This window comes from Typopeltis vanoorti, chromosome 3, assembly GCF_054136105.1.
Source record: "Typopeltis vanoorti isolate ZY-2024b chromosome 3, IOZ_Tvanoo_1.0, whole genome shotgun sequence".
NCBI classification, from domain to species: domain Eukaryota; kingdom Metazoa; phylum Arthropoda; class Arachnida; order Uropygi; family Thelyphonidae; genus Typopeltis; species Typopeltis vanoorti.
Genome location: NC_143551.1, coordinates 110,067,095 through 110,092,426, shown reverse-complemented (window position 1 = coordinate 110,092,426; position 25,332 = coordinate 110,067,095). Strand labels below are relative to the sequence as shown.

Genomic DNA, 25,332 nt, shown 5'->3' with positions numbered 1-25,332 from the left:
CACACACACACACACACACACACACACACACACACACACACACACACACAGTTTGACTCACTTCGACTGTAGCAAGACATCAATGCTGTAAATTTTTATTCCACACTCTGCTTGTTTATCTTGACATGTGTGATATTATGTTGTTTATGCACAATTCCTCAAACATTTTCAAATGCATAATGATGCATTTATGCTGAAATCCTATTTATATATAGTTTTTGCGATGATATTCACCTGATGTGGTTCCTCATTACTGAATATTTGCAGATGCGTATCAATGCTGAATAGGGTGATCGCTTCCCTGTGAATGCATATAGAACACAGCAAACAGAAGCTTGAAGACAATGTTCTGAATGTAATCTAGTAAAATTTATACTCAAGTATATGCAGAATTTTGCACTCTAACAGCCTTTATCCACAAACCTCTTTCCAATATCAAACATCTTATGTGCAATTTTGTGAATGGCTCTAGGCACATCTTAATGTTGCTATTCACTGATTATATAGGAAGCTTAAGTCATCTATCATGGCATAAACAACATGTGGAATTCCACACACACAGACACAGCAAAATCTACACGCAGTGACAGACCATGCTTATCATCACAGATTTTCAGTAAACATGTGATGTGTATTACTGAACTACATTTCATTGCATGCAAAAAATAAAATTTCTGCAAAACAACCTACACTGAATTTAGAGATGTGCCACTTGCAACATGATGATGATGATGAATGTGAATACAGTGTAACAAAATGCCACCAACAGGAAGAGATGGATCTGTTCCTTAGTTCCCACAGTTACTTCATCTCTCCTCAATTAGACTTCTTGTGGGAATGCCTCAAGTTTATGTAACACAAGAATGTAAAACAACAGTAAGCTAGAAACAGAAATAAAACATCAGTGGAAAGAGTCAATATAGTGGAATGCTTGTATGTACAGGGTTCCTAATTTGAACAGTTCATTTGAAGATGATATCAATGTATTTAACAAAACAATCAAATAAGAATACAGTATTTTGGACATACTAACTTCTATATAACATGTTCTCATAACAAAATAATGGAATAACTGATCCACATAGCACATGAAACTTTCTGCTTAAAATGACCTCCAGGATATGCTGTTCAAATGTGCTAAATTAAGCAATCCTATTAATTTATAATATATATACATACACACAAATATGCAAAGAGAAGTACATATCAATACTTGAGACAGAAAAAGCTGTCAAAACCTTGAAATGTGGAAAGCAGCTGGAGTAGATGATATTCAACCAGAAATGCTCAAATATGGAGGTATAAGTTTTGCAGTGGCTACACTGCATGATTCAGAGGGCTTGGTCAGAAGATTAAATTCCAGCTGATTGGAGTAAAGTTCTCATAATTCCCATCTATACAAAAGGAAATAAAGCTGAATGTGAGAATTACAGAGGAGTTTCTCTACTTAGTGTTCCTGGTAAATTTATGCAAGCATACTTCAAAAGCGACTGGGAAACATTGTGAAAGACAAACTGGGAGAACAAGCTGGATTCGAAACAAACCGAGATTGTTAAGATCAGATTTGCACTTTAAAACAAATAGTTGAGAAATTGTGGGAATATCACAAGGATAAGTTTTATAGATCTGAAAAAGGCATATGACACGATGCCCAGAGAAAAGCATTTCAAAACATCTACAATTATATGGGGTGAATGGAACATTATACAGAGCAATACATAGCCTATATTTAAGTTGTCAGTCAGCAGTTAGAATTGAAGGAAATACAGGAAGATGGTTTGATGTAAAATCAGAGGTAAGACAAGGACATACATTATGAAAGAAAGTGGCATTAGGCCTGGTATTAGAATGTCAAACTTAACTCTTTGCTTTATACAGATGTTGTACTCCTAAACACATTTAGTGCAAATCTCCAGGATTCTCTAACTAAATTGAATAACAGTTGTAACAAATTTGGCATGAAAATCAGCAAAAAAAAAAGACCAAAACTGTGAAAATAGCCAGGAGCACAGCAAACTACTTCACCTGCATTCTGAATGGAGATCATATAGACAAGTAAAACATTTCAACTGCTTAGACACAGTTTTTAGTGACGATGGCAATTAAAATCTGGAAATAGACAACAGGATAAGCAAAGCTGGTATGGTGGGCAGCCAGATGAATAAATTTATATGAAATAAGAGAGAAATTAGCCCAAACACCAAACTATATAAGACAGTGTTCAAATCAGTTTAAGTTATGGATCTGAAAGTTCATCATCATCATCAAATTCCTGCCATGTACCCTCAAGGGGTGTACAGGATATGACAGTACTACATGAAAAAATTACATCATTACTAACTTCCTATCTACAATTTTCCTCCAAATCAGTCTGTTACTTGTCAAGACTCCAACATTATCAGATCTTATATTTCTATCGTCTAAGGCACTTTGTACCGTATCAATCCACCTATATCTTGGTCTTCCTCTAGGTCGTTTTCCTGCCAATCTGGCAGAAAACACTTGTTTTGCTAATCTTTCCTCTCCCATTCTATTTAAGTGACCATACCATCTGAGATTAGCTCTGCTAATGCATTCCTGGATGCTGACAATGTCAAGTTCTTTCCTAATATCCTCATTTTTAATATGATATTGCCATTGATGCCATCTGTTCATGCCTCTAATCTTTCTCAGGACTCTCATATCTGCGGTCTCTAGTCTTTGGTCAAGTGTTTTACTTCTGACCCAGCTCTCAGATCCATAAGTTAAAATTGGTTTGAACACAGTCTTGTATACAGCTAATTTAGTGTTCCGACTAATTTCTTTCTTATTCCATATGAATTTATTCAATTGACTTCCCACGATACCAGCTTTGCTGATTCTGTTGTCTATTTCTATATTTAGTTTACCATCTTCAGTAAAAATTGTGCCTAAGTAGCTGAAATGTTTTACTTGTTCCACAGGTTCTCCATTCACAACACAGTTGACATTTTCAATGATTCTGCCTATTTTCATTGTCTTTGTCTTTTTATTGCTGACCTTCATACCATATCTATTACAACAGCTATTCAATTTAGTCAGAGAATCTTGCAGACTTGTAGCGGATTTATTTAGAAGTATAACATCATCCGCATAAAGCAAAGAGCTGACATTAACATCTCTAATTTTGATATCAGGTTTAATACCACATTCCTTCATAATGTGATCCATATAGATAATGAATAACAGAGGGGATAATGTACATCCTTGTCTCACACCAGATTTAACATTAAACCATCTTCCTGTACTTCCTTCAATTCTAACTGCTGACTCACAACTCAAATAAAGACTAAGTATTGCTTGATATAATGCCCCATTGACACCATATAACTGCAGCGTATTGAATAGCTTCTCTCTTGGCACCTTGTCATATGCCTTTTCCAAATCGACAAAACTTAAATTCAGATCTTTGTTATATTCCCATGCTTTATCGACTATTTGTCGTAAAGTGAAGATCTGATCCTGACAGCCTCTATTTGGCCTGAATCCAGCTTGTTCTTCACCAAGCTTTTCTTTCACAATTCTTCTTAACCGTTTCTCAAGTACACTTGCATAGATCTTGGCAGGAACACTCAGTAGGGAAATACCTCTGTAATTCTCACATTCAGTTTTATTTCCCTTTTTATATATGGGTACTATGAGAGCTCTACTCCAATCATCGGGAATTTGTCCCTCTGTCCAGGCTTTCTGAACTATGCAGTGCAGCCACTGTAAGACTCTTATACCACCATACTTCAGCATTTCTGGTCGAATATCATCTACTCCTGCTGCCTTTCCACATTTCAAGCCTTTGATGGCTTTTTCTACTTCAAGTATGGATATGTATTCCTGACTGCATGCCTGGTCAGTGTTTTTTATCACTGTGCTGTCATCACTGCTTGTTTCATTTAGCAGGATCTGAAAGTTGGGTCAGAAATAAAGCACTTGTTCGAACACTCGAGACCACAGATATGAGATTCTGAGAAAAATTAGGAGAGTGCACAGATGGATTCAATGCCAGAATCATATTAAAAATGAAGATATTAGAAACGAACTTGACATTATTAGCATTCAAGAACGTGTCAGCAGAGCTAATCTATGGCGGTATGTCCACTTAAATAGAATGGGTGTGGAAAGGTTAGCAAAACAAGTATCTGATGTCAAGATACTTGGCAGGAAAGTAACCCAAAAGAAGAAGACAGAGGTTTAGATGCACTGATTCAATCAGAAGTGCCTTAGAAGCATGAAATGTTAGATATGACAATATTGGAATACTCACAAATAATAGATTTATTTGAAGGAAAACTGTTGATAGGAGATTAATAACAGTGTAAACTAAATCATGTAGCTGTCATAGTAACCTGAACACCCCTTTGGGTAGGGGGGGAGCGGTACACACTCCATCTACCTTTGTGCTCTGGAACAGCGTTCTTCATGAAGTTTTTCCAAACAACTTATCAAATTCCTGATATATATATATACACTCAAGGGGGGGTCCACAGGATATTATTATCATCACATCATCATCATCAAATTCCTGCCATGTACCCTCAACGGGTGTACAGGATATGATAGTACTACATGAAAAAAATTACATCATTACTAACTTCCTATCTACAATATTCCTCCAAATCAGTCTGTTACTTGTCAAGACTCCAACATTATCAGATCTTATATTTCTAACGTCTAATGCACTTTGTACCATATCAATCCACCTATATCTTGATCTTCCTCTGGGTTGTTTTCCTGCCAACCTGGCAGAGAACACTTGTTTGGCTAATCTTTTCTCTCCCATTCTATTTAAGTGACCATACCACCTGAGATTAGCTCTGCTAATGCATTCCTGGATGCTGACAATATCAAGTTCTTTCCTAATATCCTCATTTTTAATATGATATTAACATTGATGCCATCTGTTCATGCCTATAATCTTTCTCAGGACTCTCATATCTGCGGTCTCTAGTCTTTGGTCAAGTGTTTTACTTCTGACCCAGCGCTCAGATCCATAAGTCAAAACTGGTTTGAACACTGTCTTGTATACAGCTAATTTAGTGTTCCGACTAATTTCTCTCTTATTCCATATGAATTTATTCAATTGACTTACCACCATACCAGCTTTGCTGATTCTGTTGTCTATTTCTATATTTCATTTACCATCTTCAGTAAAAATCGTGCCTAAGTAGCTGAAATGTTTTACTTGTTCCAAAGGTTCTCCATTCACAACACAGTTGACATTTTCAATGATTCTGCCTATTTTCATTTCTTTGTCTTTTTATTGCTGACCTTCATACCATATCTATTACAACAGTTATTCAATTTAGTCGGAGAATCTTGCAGACTTGTAGCAGATTTATTTAGAAGTATAACATCATCTGCATAAAGCAAAGAAGCTGACATTAACATCTCCAATTTTGATATCATGTTTAATACCACTTTCTTTCATAATGTGATCCATATAGATAATGAATAACAGATGTGATAATGTACATCCTTGTCTCACACCAGATTTAACATTAAACCATCTTCCTGTACTTCCTTCAATTCTAACTGCTGACTTATAACTCAAATAAAGACTAAGTATTGCTTGATATAATGCCCCATTGACACTATATAACTGTAGTGTATTGAATAGCTTCTCTCTTGGCACCTTGTCATATGCCTTTTCCAGATCGACAAAACTTAAATACAGATCTTTGTTATATTCGCATGCTTTCTCAACTATTTGTTGTAAAGTGAAGATCTGATCCTGACAGCCTCTATTCAGCCTGAATCCAGCTTGTTCTTCCACAATTCTTCTCAACCGTTTCTCAAGTATACTTGCATAGATCTTGCCAGGAACACTCAGTAGAGAAATACCTCTGTAATTCTCACATTCAGTTTTATTTCCCTTTTTATATATGGGTACTATGAGAGCTCTACTCCAATCATCGGGAATTCGTCAATCTGTCCAGGCTTTCTGAGTACTTTCTGAACTATGCAGTGCAGCCACTGTAAGACTTTTATACCACCATACTTCAGCATTTCTGGTCGAATATCATCTACTCCTGCTGCCTTTCCACATTTCAAGCCTTTGATGGCTTTTTCTACTTCAAGTATGGATATGTATTCCTGACTGCATGCCTGGTCAGTGTTTTTTATCACTGTGCTGTCATCACTGCTTGTTTCATTTAGCAGTTTTTTAAAGTAATTACTCCATACTTCAAGGATATCTTTTTCTCCCGTTTTCATGTCACCTTTATCATCTCTAACTCCTTTTACAGCACTCTTTCCTCCATTCCTAAGCTTCTTCAACCACCTCCAAAATATTTTGCCACCTTCTTGATATTTATTTTCTATATTCTTGCCAAAGTCCTCCCATGACTTTTGTTTAGCAAGTTTTACACAGTGTTTATTCTTGCATTTGTCTCTGTATTCTCTAAGAGCACAAGCTGACTTATTTGACAGGAACTTTTGATATGCTTTCTTCTTTTCCTTCACTGCCTCTTTAACTTCCTGTATCCACCAGGGAGTTCTGATTTATCCTTGCAGACAACCTCACCAGGGTATCTCCATGAAGTCAGAAGACTCACTGCAGGAGACCCAAACTATCAAAACAATATTTATCATACCTCTTCTTGAACTCATTTACAGACGAAGCACTCACAACTGAGTCAGGCATTGCATTCCATTCATTCACCACTCTCCAAGCAAAAAATCACACCCTTGTTAACCACACTTTCCTTAATTTCTAGGGATGACCTCTTCTTCTTCCATCACTATCACACAGCTGAAATATTTCCCTTACATCAATCTTATAAAAACCTTTACATAATTTAAATGTTTCTATCATATCTCCTCTTCTCCAACTATCAACCAACCTCTGTAATCCACAAGCTCTCAATCTATCAATGTAGGGAGCATTTTTTACACCACTCACCAACTTAGTCACTCTCCTCTGAGCCCTCTCCACCAATTCCTCATCTCAAAGGAATCCATGCGACCAGACTTGAGCACAGTAATCCAAATGTAGAAGTATCAACGCCTTATAAAGAGGAATAATAACGTCTTTATCTCCAGATGTTAGTGTGTTCTTCAATAACTAAGTAATCCTATGTGCTATCTTGGACACCTTAGCAATGTGTCCTCTGAACTTCAACTCCCTATCCACTAATACCTCCAAGGCCCTAGCCTCATGAAAGTACTACATGAAAAATTTACATCATTACTAACTTCCTATCTACCATTTTACTCCAAACCAGTCTGTTACCTGTAAAGACTCCAATATCATCAGGTCTTATATTTCTGTCTTCTAAGGCACGTTTTACAGTATCGATCCACCTATACCTTGGTCTTTCTCTGGGTCTTCTTCCTGCCAACCTGGCAGAGAACACCTGTTCTGCTAATCTTTCCTCTCCCATTCTGTTTAAGTGACCATACCACCTGAGATGAGATATAATGCTAAGATATATGCAATTATACTTGCATACATCTTACCAGGAACACTCAGTAATAAAATACTTCTGTAATTCTCACATTGTTTTATTTCTCTTTTTATATATATTGATACTATGAGAGCTCTACTCCAATCATCTGGAATTTGTCCCTCTGTCCAGGTCTTCTGAACTATGTAGTGTAGTCACTGTAAGACTTATATACCTCCATACTTGAGCATTTCTGGTCGAATATCATCTACTCCTGCTGCCTTTCCACATTTCAGGCTTTTGATAGCTTTTTCTACTTCAAGTATGGATATGTATACCTGATTGCATGCCCAGTCAGTGTTTTTTACCACTGTGCTGTCATCACTGCTTGTTTCAACTACAACATGTAATTCTTCAAGAAAAATGTCAATAAACTTCTTTCCTAACTGTCACCTATAACCCCACAAAGCACCAATGTGCTACAGTAGCTTGTATCTCTTATAACATGATGGAATCGATAAAAAAAAATCAGGAATGTATAAGTACAGCTAATCTATTTTCCATGACATTTACCATGTTACTGCCAATTTTCATAGTCTTTAGTCTTGTATAGTTCATACTAATGATAGTGTGTTAGTTTTAAGCTGTAATATATGTTAATAAAGTGTTATTAATGTTTCTTGTGCTTAACTGTTAAAAATATATTAATTAAATAAAGATAAAAATATTCTGGATATCTCAAGTAATTACTTTTAAAAACTGCTAAATAAGATATTCAATGACAAACCAGTGGTAGGAAATATTAAAACATAATGCAGTCAGGAGTGTATACCAATAATAAAGTCATCAGAAAATTGAAATGTAGAAAGCCACTGAAGTGAATGATGTCAGACCAGAAATGCTCAAATATGGATAAACTGGCTACACTGCACAATTCAGAAGGTTAAGTTCCAGATGATTGCAGTAAAATTATCATTGTACCCATCTATAAAATTGCAGATGCAAATTCATCCATAATTTTCATAGCGATCATTTCCTATTCTCAAATGTGAGAAAAGAGGAGTTTCCCTGTTAAATGTTCCAAGTAAGATTTATGCAACATACTTGAAAAGAGTCTAAGAAAAACTATGAAACTTGAAGAACAAGTTGTTTTCAAATCAGCCAGGGGTTGTCTTGATCAGTTTCTACTTTAAGACAGTTGAGAATACTGCTTGCATATTGAGGTGGTAGTGGTGCACTGAAAACTGCCCTAAAAATTCTCAATGCTGTCCAGAGGAGAGCATTCGGCTCATATATGATACTTTCCTCAATGACTTACTTCAACCTCTATCTCACAGATGCACTGTTTTTTCAGCTCTTTGTCTTTCCTTCAGGTCATTGTTCAGTGGAACAATGTCCCATGGCCATTGTTCCACTGCACTGGAAACCATCATTCCTCCAATTTCTGTTGGCCCTGTTAAAACAAGAGCAGAAGCAGATGCTCAACAGCTCTTTCTTAGTCTAATTGCAAATACATTGAACATGCTTTTCCTCTTTTATTCCATCTACCTTTGTGCTCTGGAACAGCCTTCTTCAAGAAGTATTTCCAACAACCACAACCTGTAACTCTTCAAGAAAAATGTCAATAAACTTCTTTCCTAACCATCACCTCTAACCCCCCCCCCCACACACACACAGCACCAGTGTGCTACAGTAGCTTCTTTCTCTAGTAACATGATGGAATAAATAAAAAAATCAGGAATGTGTGAATAAACTAATCTATCTTCCATAAATTTACCATGTTACTGCCAATTTTCATAGTTTTGGTCTTTTTTTATTGCTGATCTTTATATCAAATTTAGTATAAAACCTATTCAATTTAGTTAAAGTCTTGAAGGTTTGTACTGGGTTTAATTCAAAGTATAACACCATCTACATAAAGTAAAAAGCTGACTTGAATATCTCCAATTTTGACCAAGTTTAATGCTACTTTCCTACATAATGAACCACACACAGATGATAAATAAGAATGGAGATAGCATGTGTCCTTGTCTTACATTTGATTTTAAATTAAACCATCCACTGTATATCCTTCAATTTTCAACATCTGACTGACAGCTTAAGTATAAACTATATACTGTATTGCTTTGTATAATGTATATAACTATAGTGCCTGTCTCATCTTTTTTCCAGATCTAAAAATCTTAAATATCAATCCTTGTTCAATTTAGAAATTATGGACTTTACAACCGTGTTATAAATAACTCTTTTAATTTCCTGACGTTTCAATCTTCATATTAAGATAATCATCTGGAGCATATACAAATATACAGGACAAGCTGAGTTACATTACATACAGTAAGCTAGAGAAACAATGATTTGATCACAGGTTATTCTACTGGCATGACCTCTAGTGAAAAAAACGAATTAATTAATTATTTAGAAACTACATCAAGCTAAATTTTATTTATGATAACATGAGCAAACATTCTTTCTTATAGATAGTTTTCTTTCAGTAACAATGATGTCCTATTTTTAGCATTATAATTGTTATTTTTGATTTCGGATCCTGGATTATCTACAGTCTTGTTTATAGCCGCTCTTAGAGAGGAAGGTTCTGTGGGTCAAATATGTGCCTTCCATATGTTTGGGATTTTTAGACCATCATTATTGTTCAGATTGGGGTGGTTGATAATAATCTCACAGGCTTCCTTAAATTTGCATTCATACCATGTTTTGGTGCGATGTAAACAACTAGCACTTTTCTAGTCAATTCTATGTAAGGTGTTCAAGGGCATGATCAGAAAGGCCAGCCTCACCATAGTTATTATATTTAATTATTTCTTTTATTTTCTTTTTGTCTGACAGGAATTGCGCATCCTGTTTCCCCTATATATGGTATGTTACAGGTACAATAAATACGGTATACTCTAGGGTGGGTCTTTGGATAAGTTAAGCAAGCTTTTTAATTTTGCAGGAGGTTTAAAGGTGGCTTTGAGATTGTATTTTTGTAGTATTCTGTTTATTTTATCTGATGTCCCTTTAATGTAAGGAATGGTTATAATTTTATTGTAGTCTGCTTTATCTTTTTTTTTATTGAGGTCTTGTAGAAAATTTTGTTAATAGTGTTTTGGCTGTAACCATTTTTCAGAAAAGTATTGCTGATAACTTTAAATTCATCTTTCAGTGCATGTTCACTGGAGCAGATCTTCAAAGTCCTGTTTTTTTAGAGTTTTAATGACACCTAGTTTTTGTGTTGGGTGGTGGTAGGAGTTTGTGTGTATATATATTGGCCAGTATATGTCGGTTTCTGGTAAACAGTGAAGGAAAGATTGCCAGAAGGAAGACGTGTGACAAGTATATCTAGAAAAGGAAGTGTATTCTGTTTTTCAATCTCAATTGTGAACTGTATGCATTTGTGTTGTTTGTTTAGGTGGCTAAGGAAGGTGAATATATGCCTTCCAAACATATGGAAGGCACATATTCAACCCACGGAACCTTCCACTCTAAGAGTGGCTATAAACATTCCAGGTTCCTAAATCAAAAATAACAATTGTAATGCTAAAAATAGGACACCATTGTTACTGAAAGAAAACTATCTATAAGAAAGAATGTTTGCTCATGTTATCATAAATAAAATTTAGCTTGATGTAGTTTCTAAATAATTAATTTTGTATTTTTTTTTCCCCCCACTAGAGGTCATGCTAGTAGAATAACATAACCTGTGATCAAATCATCGGGAAATTAAAAGAGTTATTTATAACACGGTTGTGAAGTCCATAATTTCTAAAATGAATGCTGATCACCGTGCAACACTAAAAGAAAGGACCAATCCTTGTTATATTACTAAGATTTCTAACTATTTCTTAAAAGTAAAAATCTGGTCATAGCTTGTTCTTCTCTTAAGTTTCTTTCTCTTCCACAATTTTTCTTAGCCTCTTGTCAAGAAAGCTCGATAAATCTTATCAGAATCATTCACATTAGGAAAATTACAATAAAACCACATCATATTTTTTTAAATAAAAATCTGTCCCTCTCCACTGTATGTGCAATTGTCTTTCCACTCCATTGGAACTCTACAACAGCTGAGACTTAAAGAGCCCAATCAAAGCACTGGCAGTTCCCTTGCACATTCTTGCAAAATCCTAGCTGAAATCCCACGGCTCTATTTACATTGAGATGCTGCAATATCCTAAGTACCTCCAATTCATCTGCCTCTGATCCCATGTTAGTGTCTGTCACATAGGTTAAAGCAATAACCTCACTAGGATGAAATTATACCTTTGCAAAGTGGTCACTCAGTAACTCAACTATTTTATCTGCTTCTGTCTCTTTTGACCATCATCACTAATTAAGATTAATCTTTCATAGTTATTCTTCCTCTTACTTGCCACATAATGAAAGAATCCTTTGGCCTGTTCGGCTAGATTCTTCTTATAATCTGATTTTGCTTTCATTGCCATGCTGGTCACCTTTCTCCTTATATATCCTCTAAAACTCTTGCTTAATGATATTATTTATCCATCTAACTCCTACTTGATTAACCCTCCAATTTAAAACTGCATCCTCTAGATCAGCACTTCCCAAACTGTGGGCCGCGGCCCCCTTGGGGGACGTAGGTTTTGTGGGGGGGGGGGCGGGCGTGAAATAATGAAAACAAATTTTAAATGTTTTAAGACTAAGTAGATTTTTTTTATTTTAAAAGAAACGTATTTAACTTTTATTATATCTTTTTTGTTATTTTGTATATTTTAATGGAAAAATTCACACATTGGTGTTGGTTCACAAACTTTGCTTCCTGCGTATTTCGGTGCATAATGAATATTAGTAAATATTGCTTATTCATATGTTTCATTTCAAATCAGTGGTTAATTGTATTTACTTCGAATGCTCTCCAGGGAAGCTCCAAATCTTCCTGTCCCTTTCATCACGTTCGTAATCAGGGACTGTTGATATTGACTTTATATACATATCAAAACTTGTTTTATATTATCACTGTCATCTGAGCTAGTTTTCTGTTACCAATAAAAGTTTCGCATATACTTCACACATGAAAAAAAGCTTAAACAAGTTCATGTGGGGAGATAGTAACTCGCTTGGATGGCGTGTTGCAAACAACATGCCCTCCAAACAGCCACTATACTGCAGAGGCAATAAAAACAAGTACTTTTATTATGCCAGTGAATAAGGTGTGAGCAGTCTGTGTAATATATTTCTCAAAAACTATTGTTATTAATTAGATGCGTGCGAGTTCGATTTCCTAAGGCAGCAATAAAATTCAACCGAACGTGTTAAAATTGTAAATGTGTTAAAATTCATAAAAGTGTTAAAACTAAGTAATATATATATATAATGAATGTTATGGCAGTTTCACTTATGGAATTCGGTTGAAGAGAGTTAGCATTTCAACTCAATTGTCAGCTATGCTTTTATCTTTCGGTTGCACGATCTTTTGTTAATACCGCACCAATCATATGCATTTCTTAATAACCTCATTACTGTCTGTTTCGTGTTAGGCTTAATTATCGTAAAGGGAGAAAAGTCACAAAAGGAAAAATGTTCCTGGTCTGGGGATTACCTTATTCAGGTAATAATCACTAATTTCATGTTGTTAGTCTGTAGTGCACCAGCATTGGTAAGTGGTGCTATTATTTGATCTATTCTGCGTTAAAAAATTTAACCCTGAGATGGATAAGTGGCTGATAAAAAAAATATAAAAAAATCCTGCAAACAATAAGAAGCAGAAACAGACTAAAAAAAATGACAGTATTTCATATTTTACCAGAACAGCCTGCATCGTCTTCAGAACCAAATGGTAAGAGGCAAAAAATGTAACATATGCATTTGATTTTTGCAATATTCGCTGTGTATGTTTTGTATTGAATATAAATACAATAAATATTATAAGGTCCGCGCGGTTAGCCTAGTGGCTTTGTGCTTCGCAACCATATGCCTGGGGAAGGAGTGTCCTAGGTTCAATTCCTGTCCACGACGTGAGGAGCTTAAGGATCTTCCTCAGCCATAGCCAAGTTTGCCGGTCTTGAGCATGGGCAGCAGGGTTTTTTCCGCCAGTTTATCTGGGGTTTTTCATCCTGCAAGCAGACAAACCGGCCCCGTGAACACACAGGTTACAGTCATAAATACTTACGGCAAGGAAGGCAACAGGAAACCACCTTGCTCATAATCATCTCTCCCTAGAATGGTAGCATATAGCTACCCTCCCCCGGCCGTATGGCAGATGGGAACCAGAAGAAGAAATATTATAATAATATATCTCTCTATTACGATTTTTTTTCGAGGGGGGGGCGTGATTTTTGCAAAGGGGGCCTGACATCCAGAAGTTTGGAAAGCATTGCTCTAGATGACCCTTAACTATATCCCATGCACTACTAACATTCTTACCCTGCAGTGTTTTGTAGTTCCACATATACCCCTTCTTAATAGAATATTCCTCATGTTTTACAATCTCCCAAGTCAAGACTGCATGGTCACTTTCACCAACTGGAGGCAATGTGGTCACCTTGATTATGGATAGCTCTTCTGATCCTATGACCAGGTCCAACACCCTCCCACCCCTAGTCCTCCTCCATCACATGCTGCCTTAAGTAATTATCTCTTACTAGGTATATAAATTCTATTTCCTTCCTGCCATGTGATCTTTTTACCTTCCAGTCTGTATCTCCATAATAATCATTAGACCTGTACTCATTGTGCCAATTTGGCGATGCATGTCTTCCAGATCATCTGTGGAACTCCCTGGCCTATAGCAACAATCAACTATATATTTTGTCTAACTGGCATTAATCTCACACCAGATTGTTTCAAATGAACAGCCACCCTTCTGCCTGTCACCTATTCTTTTTGGCTGCAATTCATCTGCTATCATCAGCAGTATACCCTCTGCCCCATCCTATCTTCTCTATCTTCCCTGAAAATACTAAACCCTTCACATTCTATCATCATCTGCTGTTAGCCAAGTCTCACTTATGCTTATAACTTTTATGAGGTTGCACTAACCAATGCCAAGAACTCCTCCCTCTTGTTCCTGATATACTTCTGGCATTAGTATACTAGAATCCTTTTAGTCCCCCTTCCCACCTTTACTTCCTGATATGACTATCTTATTCAATATTTTTGCTTGAGACTAGATTCCATGCTTGGGTCATTCTCACACTCACTCGCCTGATGGGTGCCTTCACACAAACTCACTTGCTTCCATTCAAATTGCTTAAGTTTTCCTGAATTTGCATTTCAGTATGCTCAGTGAACAAAGCTCTCTCCAGACACATAACACCGAAACCATTTAGATGCAGTCCATCTGCATTGTACAAATTCTTCTTGTTGTCAAACACAGACAACAGATCAACAAATCCTACATCATTCTTTCTGCACAACCTATGTATAGACTCATTAGCTATCAATTCCCCCCCCCCCTCCTCCTCCGTTTGCCTCTATCTAGCATGGTAGGAGACTGACAATACACCTTCTAGCTCTTCAGTTTTGACTCTTCTAACAACTCCTTTACCTCATCCACCCTCATAGAATACTTCTTGCTTCTCAAATCATTTGTACCAACCAAGACAATCTGGATAGCATGATTCGTGATATTGATCATGAATTTTTGCACCCAAGAAACAAGATTTTGTCACACTTTCATTAAGTACTCCCCTGAAAATTATTGATCCAATAATTTTCTCAATCTATTCTTCTTGTTTGTTTGGTCGGTCTTTATTATTCCTTTGGACCACCTGCTTCTTCTCTTTTCAGTCCTGCTAATCTCTTGCCGCTGCCACAATTTTTCAATTTCACATTTTGTCCTATGAAGGATAACATTTAAATGTGTTATTTCTTTATTAATGTCCATTTCGTTCACATCTATTTCCATGGCTGCATCTTCAACATAATTTTCTATCTTACTGTTGGTATTTGCTGCATTCTCATCACATGGTCTTTGCCACCATTGTTCATCGCATTGGTGCCATGCCGACAATATCCCAATAAATATCAGAATAAAATGTCAATAAAAATGTTATAAATGCACTAAATACTATAAAAACATGAAAATCTACACTAATTGTCTAATGAAAAAAAAAAAAACAAACAATAAAAAAGATAAAAATCACCTATTATACATGACCACTCACAATATGACTTCCAACAATAACAACTACAAGCTTACTTGGTCATTTAAGATAGAATAACAATCCAAATACAAACATATATACACACACCCACACGTGTACCCACGTGTGTATACACACATGTATATACACACGTACACATGTATATACACACATGTATATACACACGTACACATGTATATACACACATGTATATACACACGTACACATGTATATACACACATGTATATACACACGTACACATGTATATACACACATGTATATACACACGTACACATGTATATACACACATGTATATACACACGTACACATGTATATACACACATGTATATACACACGTACACATGTATATACACACATGTATATACACACGTACACATGTATATACACACGTACACATGTATATACACACATGTATATACACACGTACACATGTATATACACACATGTATATACACACATGTATATACACATGTACACATGTATATACACACATGTATATACACATGTACACATGTATATACACATGTACACATGTATATACACATGTACACATGTATACACACATATACACATATACACACATGTACACATATACACACATGTACACATATACACACATGTACATATATGTATATATACATATATGTATATATGTATATATATACATATACATACATATATACATATATATAATTAGTTAACCAACAGGTGAAATATAACTTTAGTTTTATTTTACCTTTGAAGAAAACTTTCTTTGGCAACTTGCAGAGTTATCTCGCTTCCTTTCCACTTAGTGTTGGTATAACTTTTTATGCCTGAAATGAGAGAAACTAATTATAACATAGCTAATCAAAATGTCAACAGGTCTGAAAGAATCATTTTCACAGATGCAAGACAAATTATTCATAATGGGAATTTTATATATCAAAGGATGTAAAACATCCTTTGACGGTATGAATGATATACAGGGCTTGACAAATTATGCAAAATGCTATCTGACATGAAAAAAATTTACTCCTTAGATTCCCCCTCCCTCCAATATTTTTTATGATATGTCCCAATAAGTCAATAGGAGTTCCATAAAGTGATTAGCAGTGTTGTATTGTTCTTCAGAGGACATTTTCTGTGTAAGAACCATTTCAAAATGGAGAAGTCAATAAATAATAAGAATTGGAAGAACAGTATAAACAGCACTGATTTTCTGTAAAAATATAATTTCTTACATTAATTTTTGTTACTAGAATGGTCTTTTATATTAGGCATATTCTTCTGGGTTTTTTTAAAATTAAAATGTAGTTTAGAAAGTAATTTTTTATTAAATAAAAAATATTCTATTCTGCTCAACCTACAGCTACTTTCCAGCTAGCAAAATCTATTCACCAAAGATGAGCGTATTTGTCGAGCTCTGTATGTATGAGCATACAACTCACAGAAACTGCATCACCTTACATAAATATCATTTTTAGTAATTAAATGGTCATTTTCATTGGTTTATTATTATTAAAACACTTAAGGAATAAAACAACTTAGTTAAGGATATAAATTACATTTCAAATTACAAATAAATTACATTATAAGGATATAAATTACTTTATATTCCTTGTTTGATATGTTGGTGTTTGGTGGTCTTGCTTTGGAAAGGACACAGGCTACATCCAGTCAAACAAGGAATATAAAGCTCTACAGGACATGAAGAATAATAAAGAATTAGTTATCACCAAAGCGGATAAGGGAAATGCAACTGTAATACTTAACCAAAAGGACTACATAGGTAAGCTGAATGCTCTTCTATTAGATCGGGCCACTTACCTCCCTATCAATTACAATCCCACCAACTCTCAAATTAGAAAACTTCACAGGCTCCTTAAGAGAGTCACTTCTTGGCCTGTAGAAGTTACCAACAGATTAAAGCCGTTTAACTCTATGCCCCCCCCCCCCGTATTTACGGACTCCCAAAAATACACAAAGAAAATGTGCCATTATGTCCCATAGTGGATGGCATTGATTCCCCCACATACAAATTAGCTAAACATATGGCCAAAGAGCTCACACACTATACTGGCAACATACCATCACACATAAAAAACTCAGCCCATTTCAAAGCCAGCATAGAAAACCTTATACTCCAACATACTGACATAATGGTCAGCTTTGATGTGTCCTCTTTATTTACAAATGTCCTACTCAAGGAAACTTTAGAGCTAATCCAAGCTAAATTTTCTCCCGATATCTCAGCCTTATTTCAGTTCACAATGAACTCAGGCTATTTCGTTTGGCAGGGAAAATTCTACAAACAAATAGAGGGGACAGCCATGGGTTCACCACTCTCCCCACCCTTGGCCAATTTCTTTATGGAGACCTTTGAAGAAAAAGCGTTAGCCTCTGCCCCACAAAAACCAACCATATGGCTTCGCTACGTTGATGATGTGTTCGCTATTTGGCCACATGGCTCTGAAACGCTTCTCTCCTTCTTAACACACTTAAACAACCAACACCCCAGAATCAAATTCACTCTGGAAAAAGAGGAAAACAACAACCTCCCTTTCCTAGACACACTAGTCACCCACCAGTCTAATAGATCCTTGGTTTTCTCAGTTTACAGAAAACCCACCCATACAGGCAGATACATTCACCAACAATCCCCCCCCCCTCACAACAATATGGAGTAGTGAAAACACTATACAACAGGGCTAAACTAATCTGTTCAAACGACTTGGCCCTAAACACGGAACTAAATCACATCCTCAACACTTTCTCAGCCAATGGCTACCCCCCAAAAAAATCCAAAAAATATTAGAACCTACAAACCACAGATCCCCCCCCCACAACAAGAATTACTCTAAATCCATCACCATTCCCTACATTCGAGGCACCTCGGAAAAGATTACCAAAATCTTAAAAAAACATGACCTGACCTCCTGTTACAAACCTTACAGAAAATTGGCATTCCTTATCCGCTCCACTAAAGACCAACCACTTCCCCTAGACCTACCTGGTGTTTACCAGGTCCCTTGCAGTTGTAAACTGTCTTACTTTGGCCAAACAGGCAGGACAGCGAATATCAGAATTTCGGAACACAAGGACTACATCCGTTTTCACAAATACAGTCATTCTGGGCTTGCGGACCATGCTCTGGATACACACCACAGAATATGGTGGAAGAAAGCTACAGTGATACACTGTAGCAAATACAAATTTGAAAGACTCTTCATGGAATCAGCCTCAGCCCTAAGAAATTCTCCAAACCTCAACAAATTTGGTTGTATGCGACTGCCCCAAATTTGGGAGGCCTACATCTGCAGACCTTCAGCCCAACGGCCAAGAACACCTACTTAGTCCGCTAGAGGGCACCATCAGGACTGTTAGGAGAATGATAGCCTCATTCCCAGTTTCTGTGTTGTAGTGCCTACGTGCACGTAACTTTTTTGTAAGTTCCTTTAGAAAATGGCAACGTGACGTTGCCGAAATATCGGAAAATATTTATTAAAGTTTAATGTAATTTATATCCTTAACTACGTTGTTCTATTCCTTAAGTGTTTTAATAATGCATAACCAACGTATAAGCCTGTCTACGAGAATTTCATTGGTTTATCATTAGATATTTTGTTGTATTGCATCATATATCATTCCCATGGATTTCTGTATAATGTAATAGTTGCTGAGACTGCGTCATCATTTTTTATACTATAAATAGAACAGCAAGAGCTAGTTTTTGCATTTTCGTGCTGAGATCACTATGGCTAGTTACATGCAATTAACACCTCAAAGAAAAAGTATGATTCAAGCTTTAAATAAAGAAGGCTATTCCTCTTGTGAAATAGCTAAAAGGGTGTCTTGTAGTCAATCTACTGTGGTAGGGGATCGAAAGTGAAGGAAACCAGCTCTGCTGGAAGGAAGAAAGGAACAAGAAGAAAGCCACTGTCTACACCATGCGAAGATGGACTTCTAAAGCAGCTCATCCTCAAAAATCGCCATGAGTCATCTGGAGAACTGAAACGGGACTGGGAAGAGCAAACGGAAGCTGCAGCAAGCTCTATCTGTTAGGAGAAGAAGACACTTTTGACAGAGACTGATAGCCAGGCTTGCAAACCAAAAAAATTAGACTGCCTTGGTTAAATTAGTGCAAAAAGTATGCCAAATGGATCCCTGATCAATGGACACGAGTAATTTTTTTCTGACGAGAAAAAGTTTAACCTGCAGGGCACCAACAGCAGATAGACAGTTTGAAGACTATCAGAGGAAAAATTCAAGCCTAACTGTTTGGAGTCAACAGTCAAATTCTCAGCCAGTCAGATGATCTGGGGTTGCTATCATATCATGGTATGACAGCAACCATGTTAGGATTATAATATCATGTAATGCTATTATAATCCTAAAATGTACAAAACAAATTGAGTTAAGTACTTAAATAAAAGCTTTAAATTTTGTTTCAGGTTAATACGTGGCTCAATGAACACTCGATTCAGCAACTAGCATGGACTTGAATCAGCCCAGATCTCAACCCTGCTGAGAATTTGTGATACCAAATGGAGACTCAAATACACAAGAAGAAGAAAGCACTTTGGGAGCACCATGTTGTACCCATCAGGAAACTGATTTTGCCAATGCCCCACTGATTCCAAGTTGTAATAAAAGCCAGAGGACAACCCACGAAGTACTAAACGGCAAAAAGTGAATTTTTAACATTGATTGTTAGTAAAACTGTGTAGTTGAACTAAATTTTGATACCGGTATTTGTTTTGCCATTGAAAATATCCCTCTCCACTCCATTTTGAAATATTTGCAAATTTGTTGTCATTTCCTAATTATGTCACATCTTATACTAAAAAGAACCAAATATTAATCAAAAGTAAAAATGTTTATTATATTACCTTCTTTATTATTTGAGACGATTACTGTGTTATTCTCCTATTTCAAATAGGCATTCAAATTTAATTTAAAAAAAAAAAAGTTAAAGCAGGTGATGCAGTTACTATTATCATGAGTTATACTCAATACTAATTAACATTTTCTAACAATATAGATATTAATTGTTGTTTAATATCTATATAACTTAAACATTCCCCCCCCCCCCCACACACACACACTTCCAGTTTGGTAGTTAGTTACTGGAAATTTCAAACTTGCAGTTGCAACTGATTTCATACCATAATAATAATATTATTATTTATTATTTAAAGATTTTTTTTTATATCACTTATTCTCTCTCTTTGCTGCCCCTATATGAAATTTTTAATGTTACATGACATTACATAACAACAGTGGTTTTTTTGGGGACAGTCCTCAAAGATGCCAGTCCAGCATTCTATGTCTTCATATTAAATATTTTACACATTTACCTAGTATACCAAACCAAGAGTACATGCACCTATTGTTTTACAAAATAAACACTGCATAACACTATTATCTAAAAACTGAGAATACAGATCCGAAGAATTCCCAATGTTGGATTTCACACCATTTTATCATCATCATCAAATTGCTGACATGTACCCTCAAGGGGTGTAGAGGATATTATGATACTACATGAACTTACATCATTATTAACTTTCTATTTACAATTTTCCTCCAAATCAACCTGTTACCTGTCAAGACTCCAACATTATCAGATCTTATATTTCTATCTTCTAAGGAACTTTTTACCGTATCAATTCAACTATATCTTGATCTTCCTCTGGATCTTTTTCCTGCCAACGCAGCAGAGAACTCTCTCCTGTTCTGTTCAAGACCATACCACCTGAGATTAGCTCTGCTAACACATTCCTGGATGATAACAATGTCAAGTTCTTTCCTAATATCCTCATTTTTAAAATGATATTGCCATTGCTGCCATCTGTTCATGCCCTTAGGACTCTCTTAGCTGCGGTCTCTAGTTTATGATCAAGTGTTTTACTTCTAGCATAGCTCTCGGATCCATAAGTTAAAATGGGTTTCAACACTATCTTGTATACAGCTAATTTAGGGTTTTGACTAATTTCTCTCTTATTCCATATAAATTTATTCAGTTGACTTCCTACCATACCAGCTTTGTTGATTCTGGTGTCTATTTACATATTTAATTTACCATCTTCACTAAAAATTGTGCCTAAGTAGCTGAAATGTTTTACTTGTTCTATAGGTTCTCCATTCACAATGCAGTTGATATTTTCAATGCTTCTGCCTATTTTCATTGTCTTTGTCTTTTTAATGCTGACCTTCATACCATATCTATTACAACAGTTATTCAATTTAGTCAGGGAATCTTGCAGACCTGTAACGGATTTATTTAGAAGTATAACATCATCCACATAGATCTGACATTAACATCTCCAATTTTGATATCATGTTTAATACCACTTTCCTTCATATTGTGATCCATATAGATAATGAATAAAAGAGGGGATAATGTACATTCTTGTCTCACACCAGATTTAACATTAAACCATCTTCCTGTACTTCCTTCAATTCTAACTGTTGACTTACAATTCAAATAAAGACTAAGTATTGCTTGATATAATGCCCATTAATAGCATATAACTGTAGTGTTTTGAATAGCTTTCTCTTGTCACTTGTCATATGACATTTGCAGATCTACAAAGATCTTTGTTATATTCCCATGATTTCTCAAATATCTGTTGTAAAGTGAAAATATCCTGACAGCCTCTATTTGGCCCGAATCCAGCTTGTTCTTCGCCAAGCTTCTCTTCCATAATCCTTCTCAACCGTTTCTCAAGTATACCTGCATATATCTTACCAGGAACACTCAGTAGAGAAATACCTCTGTAATTCTCACATTCAGTTTTATTTCCCTTTCAGTTAACAATTTTGTGCTCCTAGGATCCCAAATTGATAAAGGTAGTTACGGTACTGAAGAAGTTAGAAGATTATTACTTGGAAAGAAAGCAATGACAAATTTAAGCAAGATCTTTAAAATAAAGATATTAGCCTCACAACAAAAATCAGAATCGTGAAAGCAATGGTATTCCCTGTGGTACTGTATGGATGTAAAAGTTGGACCCTGAGAAAGAGTGAAAGAAGGAAGATAGATGCATTTGAATTATGGGTTTGGAGACACTTACTAAGAATACCATGGACTGCAAAGCAAATCAATAAATCAGTGATAGACAGAATAAAGCCAGATTGCTCGCTCGAAGCTATGATCATCAAGAAAAAATTGTCATACTTCGGACATATTATGCGAGCAAATGACAGTCTGGAGAAGATGATGATGCTTGCTAAAGTTGATGGAAGCAGGAAAAGAGAAAGACCAAGAATTAGATGGGTGAATGGATTTACAGCAACTGGAATGTGCTTGGAAATTCTGAAAGATATCAACTCCAATCATCTGGAATTTGACCCTCTGCCAGGCCTTCTGAACTATGCAGTGCAGCCACTGTAAGACTTCCATACCTCTGTGCTTGAGCATTTCTGGTTGAATATCATCTACCCCAGCTGCCTTTCCACATTTCAGGCTTTTGATAAATTTTTCTACTTCAAGTATGGATATGTATTCTTGAATGCATGCCTGGTCAGTGTTTTCTAGCACTGTGCTGTCACTGATTGTCCACCGTGACTAGGATCCTACCGTGAACATGGATGTTTATGATTGTCTAAAAATACTAGTGGTGGTGGTGGATGACGGCTAGAGGAGACTGAGAGGTGTAGAGTAGGTGTCCTCCCTCGATGGGTCTTGGACACTCTGGAGGTGTCATCATCATCATCATCAAATTCCTGCCATGTACCCTCAAGGGGTGTACAGGATATGACAGTACTATATGAAAAAATTACATCATTACTAACTTCCTATCTACAATTTTCCTCCAAATCAGTCTGTTACTTGTCAAGACTCCAACATTATCAGATCTTATATTTCTATCGTCTAAGGCACTTTGTACCGTATCAATCCACCTATATCTTGGTCTTCCTCTGGGTCGTTTTCCTGCCAACATGGCAGAGAACACTTGTTTTGCTAATCTTTCCTCTCCCATTCTATTTAAGTGACCATACCATCTGAGATTAGCTCTGCTAACGCATTCCTGGATGCTCACAATGTCAAGTTCTTTCCTAATATCCTCATTTTTAATATGATATTGCCATTGATGCCATCTGTTCACGCCTCTAATCTTTCTCAGGACTCTCATATCTGCGGTCTCTAGTCTTTGGTCATGTGTTTTACTTCTGACCCAGCTCTCAGATCCATAAGTTAAAATTGGTTTGAACACAGTCTTGTATACAGCTAATTTAGTGTTCCGACTAATTTCTTTCTTATTCCATATGAATTTATTCAATTGACTTCCCACGATACCAGCTTTGCTGATTCTGTTGTCTATTTCTATATTTAGTTTACCATCTTCAGTAAAAATTGTGCCTAAGTAGCTGAAATGTTTTACTTGTTCCACAGGTTCTCCATTCACAACACAGTTGACATTTTCAATGATTCTGCCTATTTTCATTGTCTTTGTCTTTTTACTGCTGACCTTCATACCATATCTATTACAACAGCTATTCAATTTAGTCAGAGAATCTTGCAGACTTGTAGCGGATTTATTTAGAAGTATAACATCATCCGCATAAAGCAAAGAGCTGACATTAATATCTCCAATTTTGATGTCAGGTTTAATACCACATTCCTTCATAATGTGATCCATATAGATAATGAATAACAGAGGGGATAATGTACATCCTTGTCTCACACCAGATTTAACATTAAACCATCTTCCTGTACTTCCTTCAATTCTAACTGCTGACTCACAACTCAAATAAAGACTAAATATTGCTTGATATAATGCCCCATTGACACCATATAACTGCAGCGTATTGAATAGCTTCTCTCTTGGCACCTTGTCATATGCCTTTTCCAAATCGACAAAACTTAAATACAGATCTTTGTTATATTCCCATGCTTTCTCGACTATTTGTCGTAAAGTGAAGATCTGATCCTGACAGCCTCTATTTGGCCTGAATCCAGCTTGTTCTTCACCAAGCTTTTCTTCCACAATTCTTCTCAACCGTTTCTCAAGTATACTTGCATAGATCTTGGCAGGAACACTCAGTAGGGAAATACCTCTGTAATTCTCACATTCAGTTTTATTTCCCTTTTTATATATGTGTACTATGAGAGCTCTACTCCAATCATCGGGAATTCGTCCCTCTGTCCAGGCTTTCTGAACTATGCAGTGCAGCCACTGTAAGACTCTTATACCACCATACTTCAGCATTTCTGGTCGAATATCATCTACTCCTGCTGCCTTTCCACATTTCAAGCCTTTGATGGCTTTTTCTACTTCAAGTATGGATATGTATTCCTGACTGCATGCCTGGTCAGTGTTTTTTTATCACTGTGCTGTCATCACTGCTTGTTTCATTTAGCAGTTTTTCAAAGTAATTACTCCATACTTCAAGGATATCTTTTTCTCCTGTTTTCATTTCACCTTTATCATCTCTAATTCCTTTTACAGCACTCTTTCCTCCATTCCTAAGCTTCTTCAACAACCTCCAGAATATTTTGCCACCTTCTTGATATTTATTTTCTATATTCTTGCCAAAGTCCTCCCATGACTTTTGTTTAGCTAGTTTTACACACTGTTTAGCTTTCTTACATTTGTTTCTGTATTCTGTAAGAGTAAAAGCTGACTTATTTGCCAGGAACTTTTGATATGCTTTCTTCTTTTCCTTCACTGCCTCTTTAACTTCCTGTGTCCACCAGGGAGTTCTGATTTTTTTATCCTTGCACACAACCTGACCACATGCCTCTCTGGCAGAATCAATCAATGTTTCCTTCAGAGTTTGCCACTGAATCTCCAAGGTTTGATTTCTGTTCTGAACCTCTTTCA

The 25,332-nt window shown here is 36.1% G+C and overlaps 1 protein-coding gene across 3 annotated transcripts in view; it reads right to left on the bottom strand.

The window, feature by feature from the left end:
• LOC150108464 (uncharacterized) overlaps positions 1-25,332 on the bottom strand; it is a 132,475-nt gene that overhangs the window by 89,243 nt on the left and 17,900 nt on the right. For all 3 annotated transcript variants that reach the window (XR_016550656.1, XM_090415869.1, XM_090415870.1), the window contains exon 3: positions 16,257-16,335. Coding sequence is in view for 2 of the 3 variants with exons in the window: in XM_090415869.1 (XP_090271995.1) it covers positions 16,257-16,335 (79 nt within the window). In the remaining variant the exon portion in view is untranslated. The remainder of the gene's footprint in view (positions 1-16,256; positions 16,336-25,332) is intronic.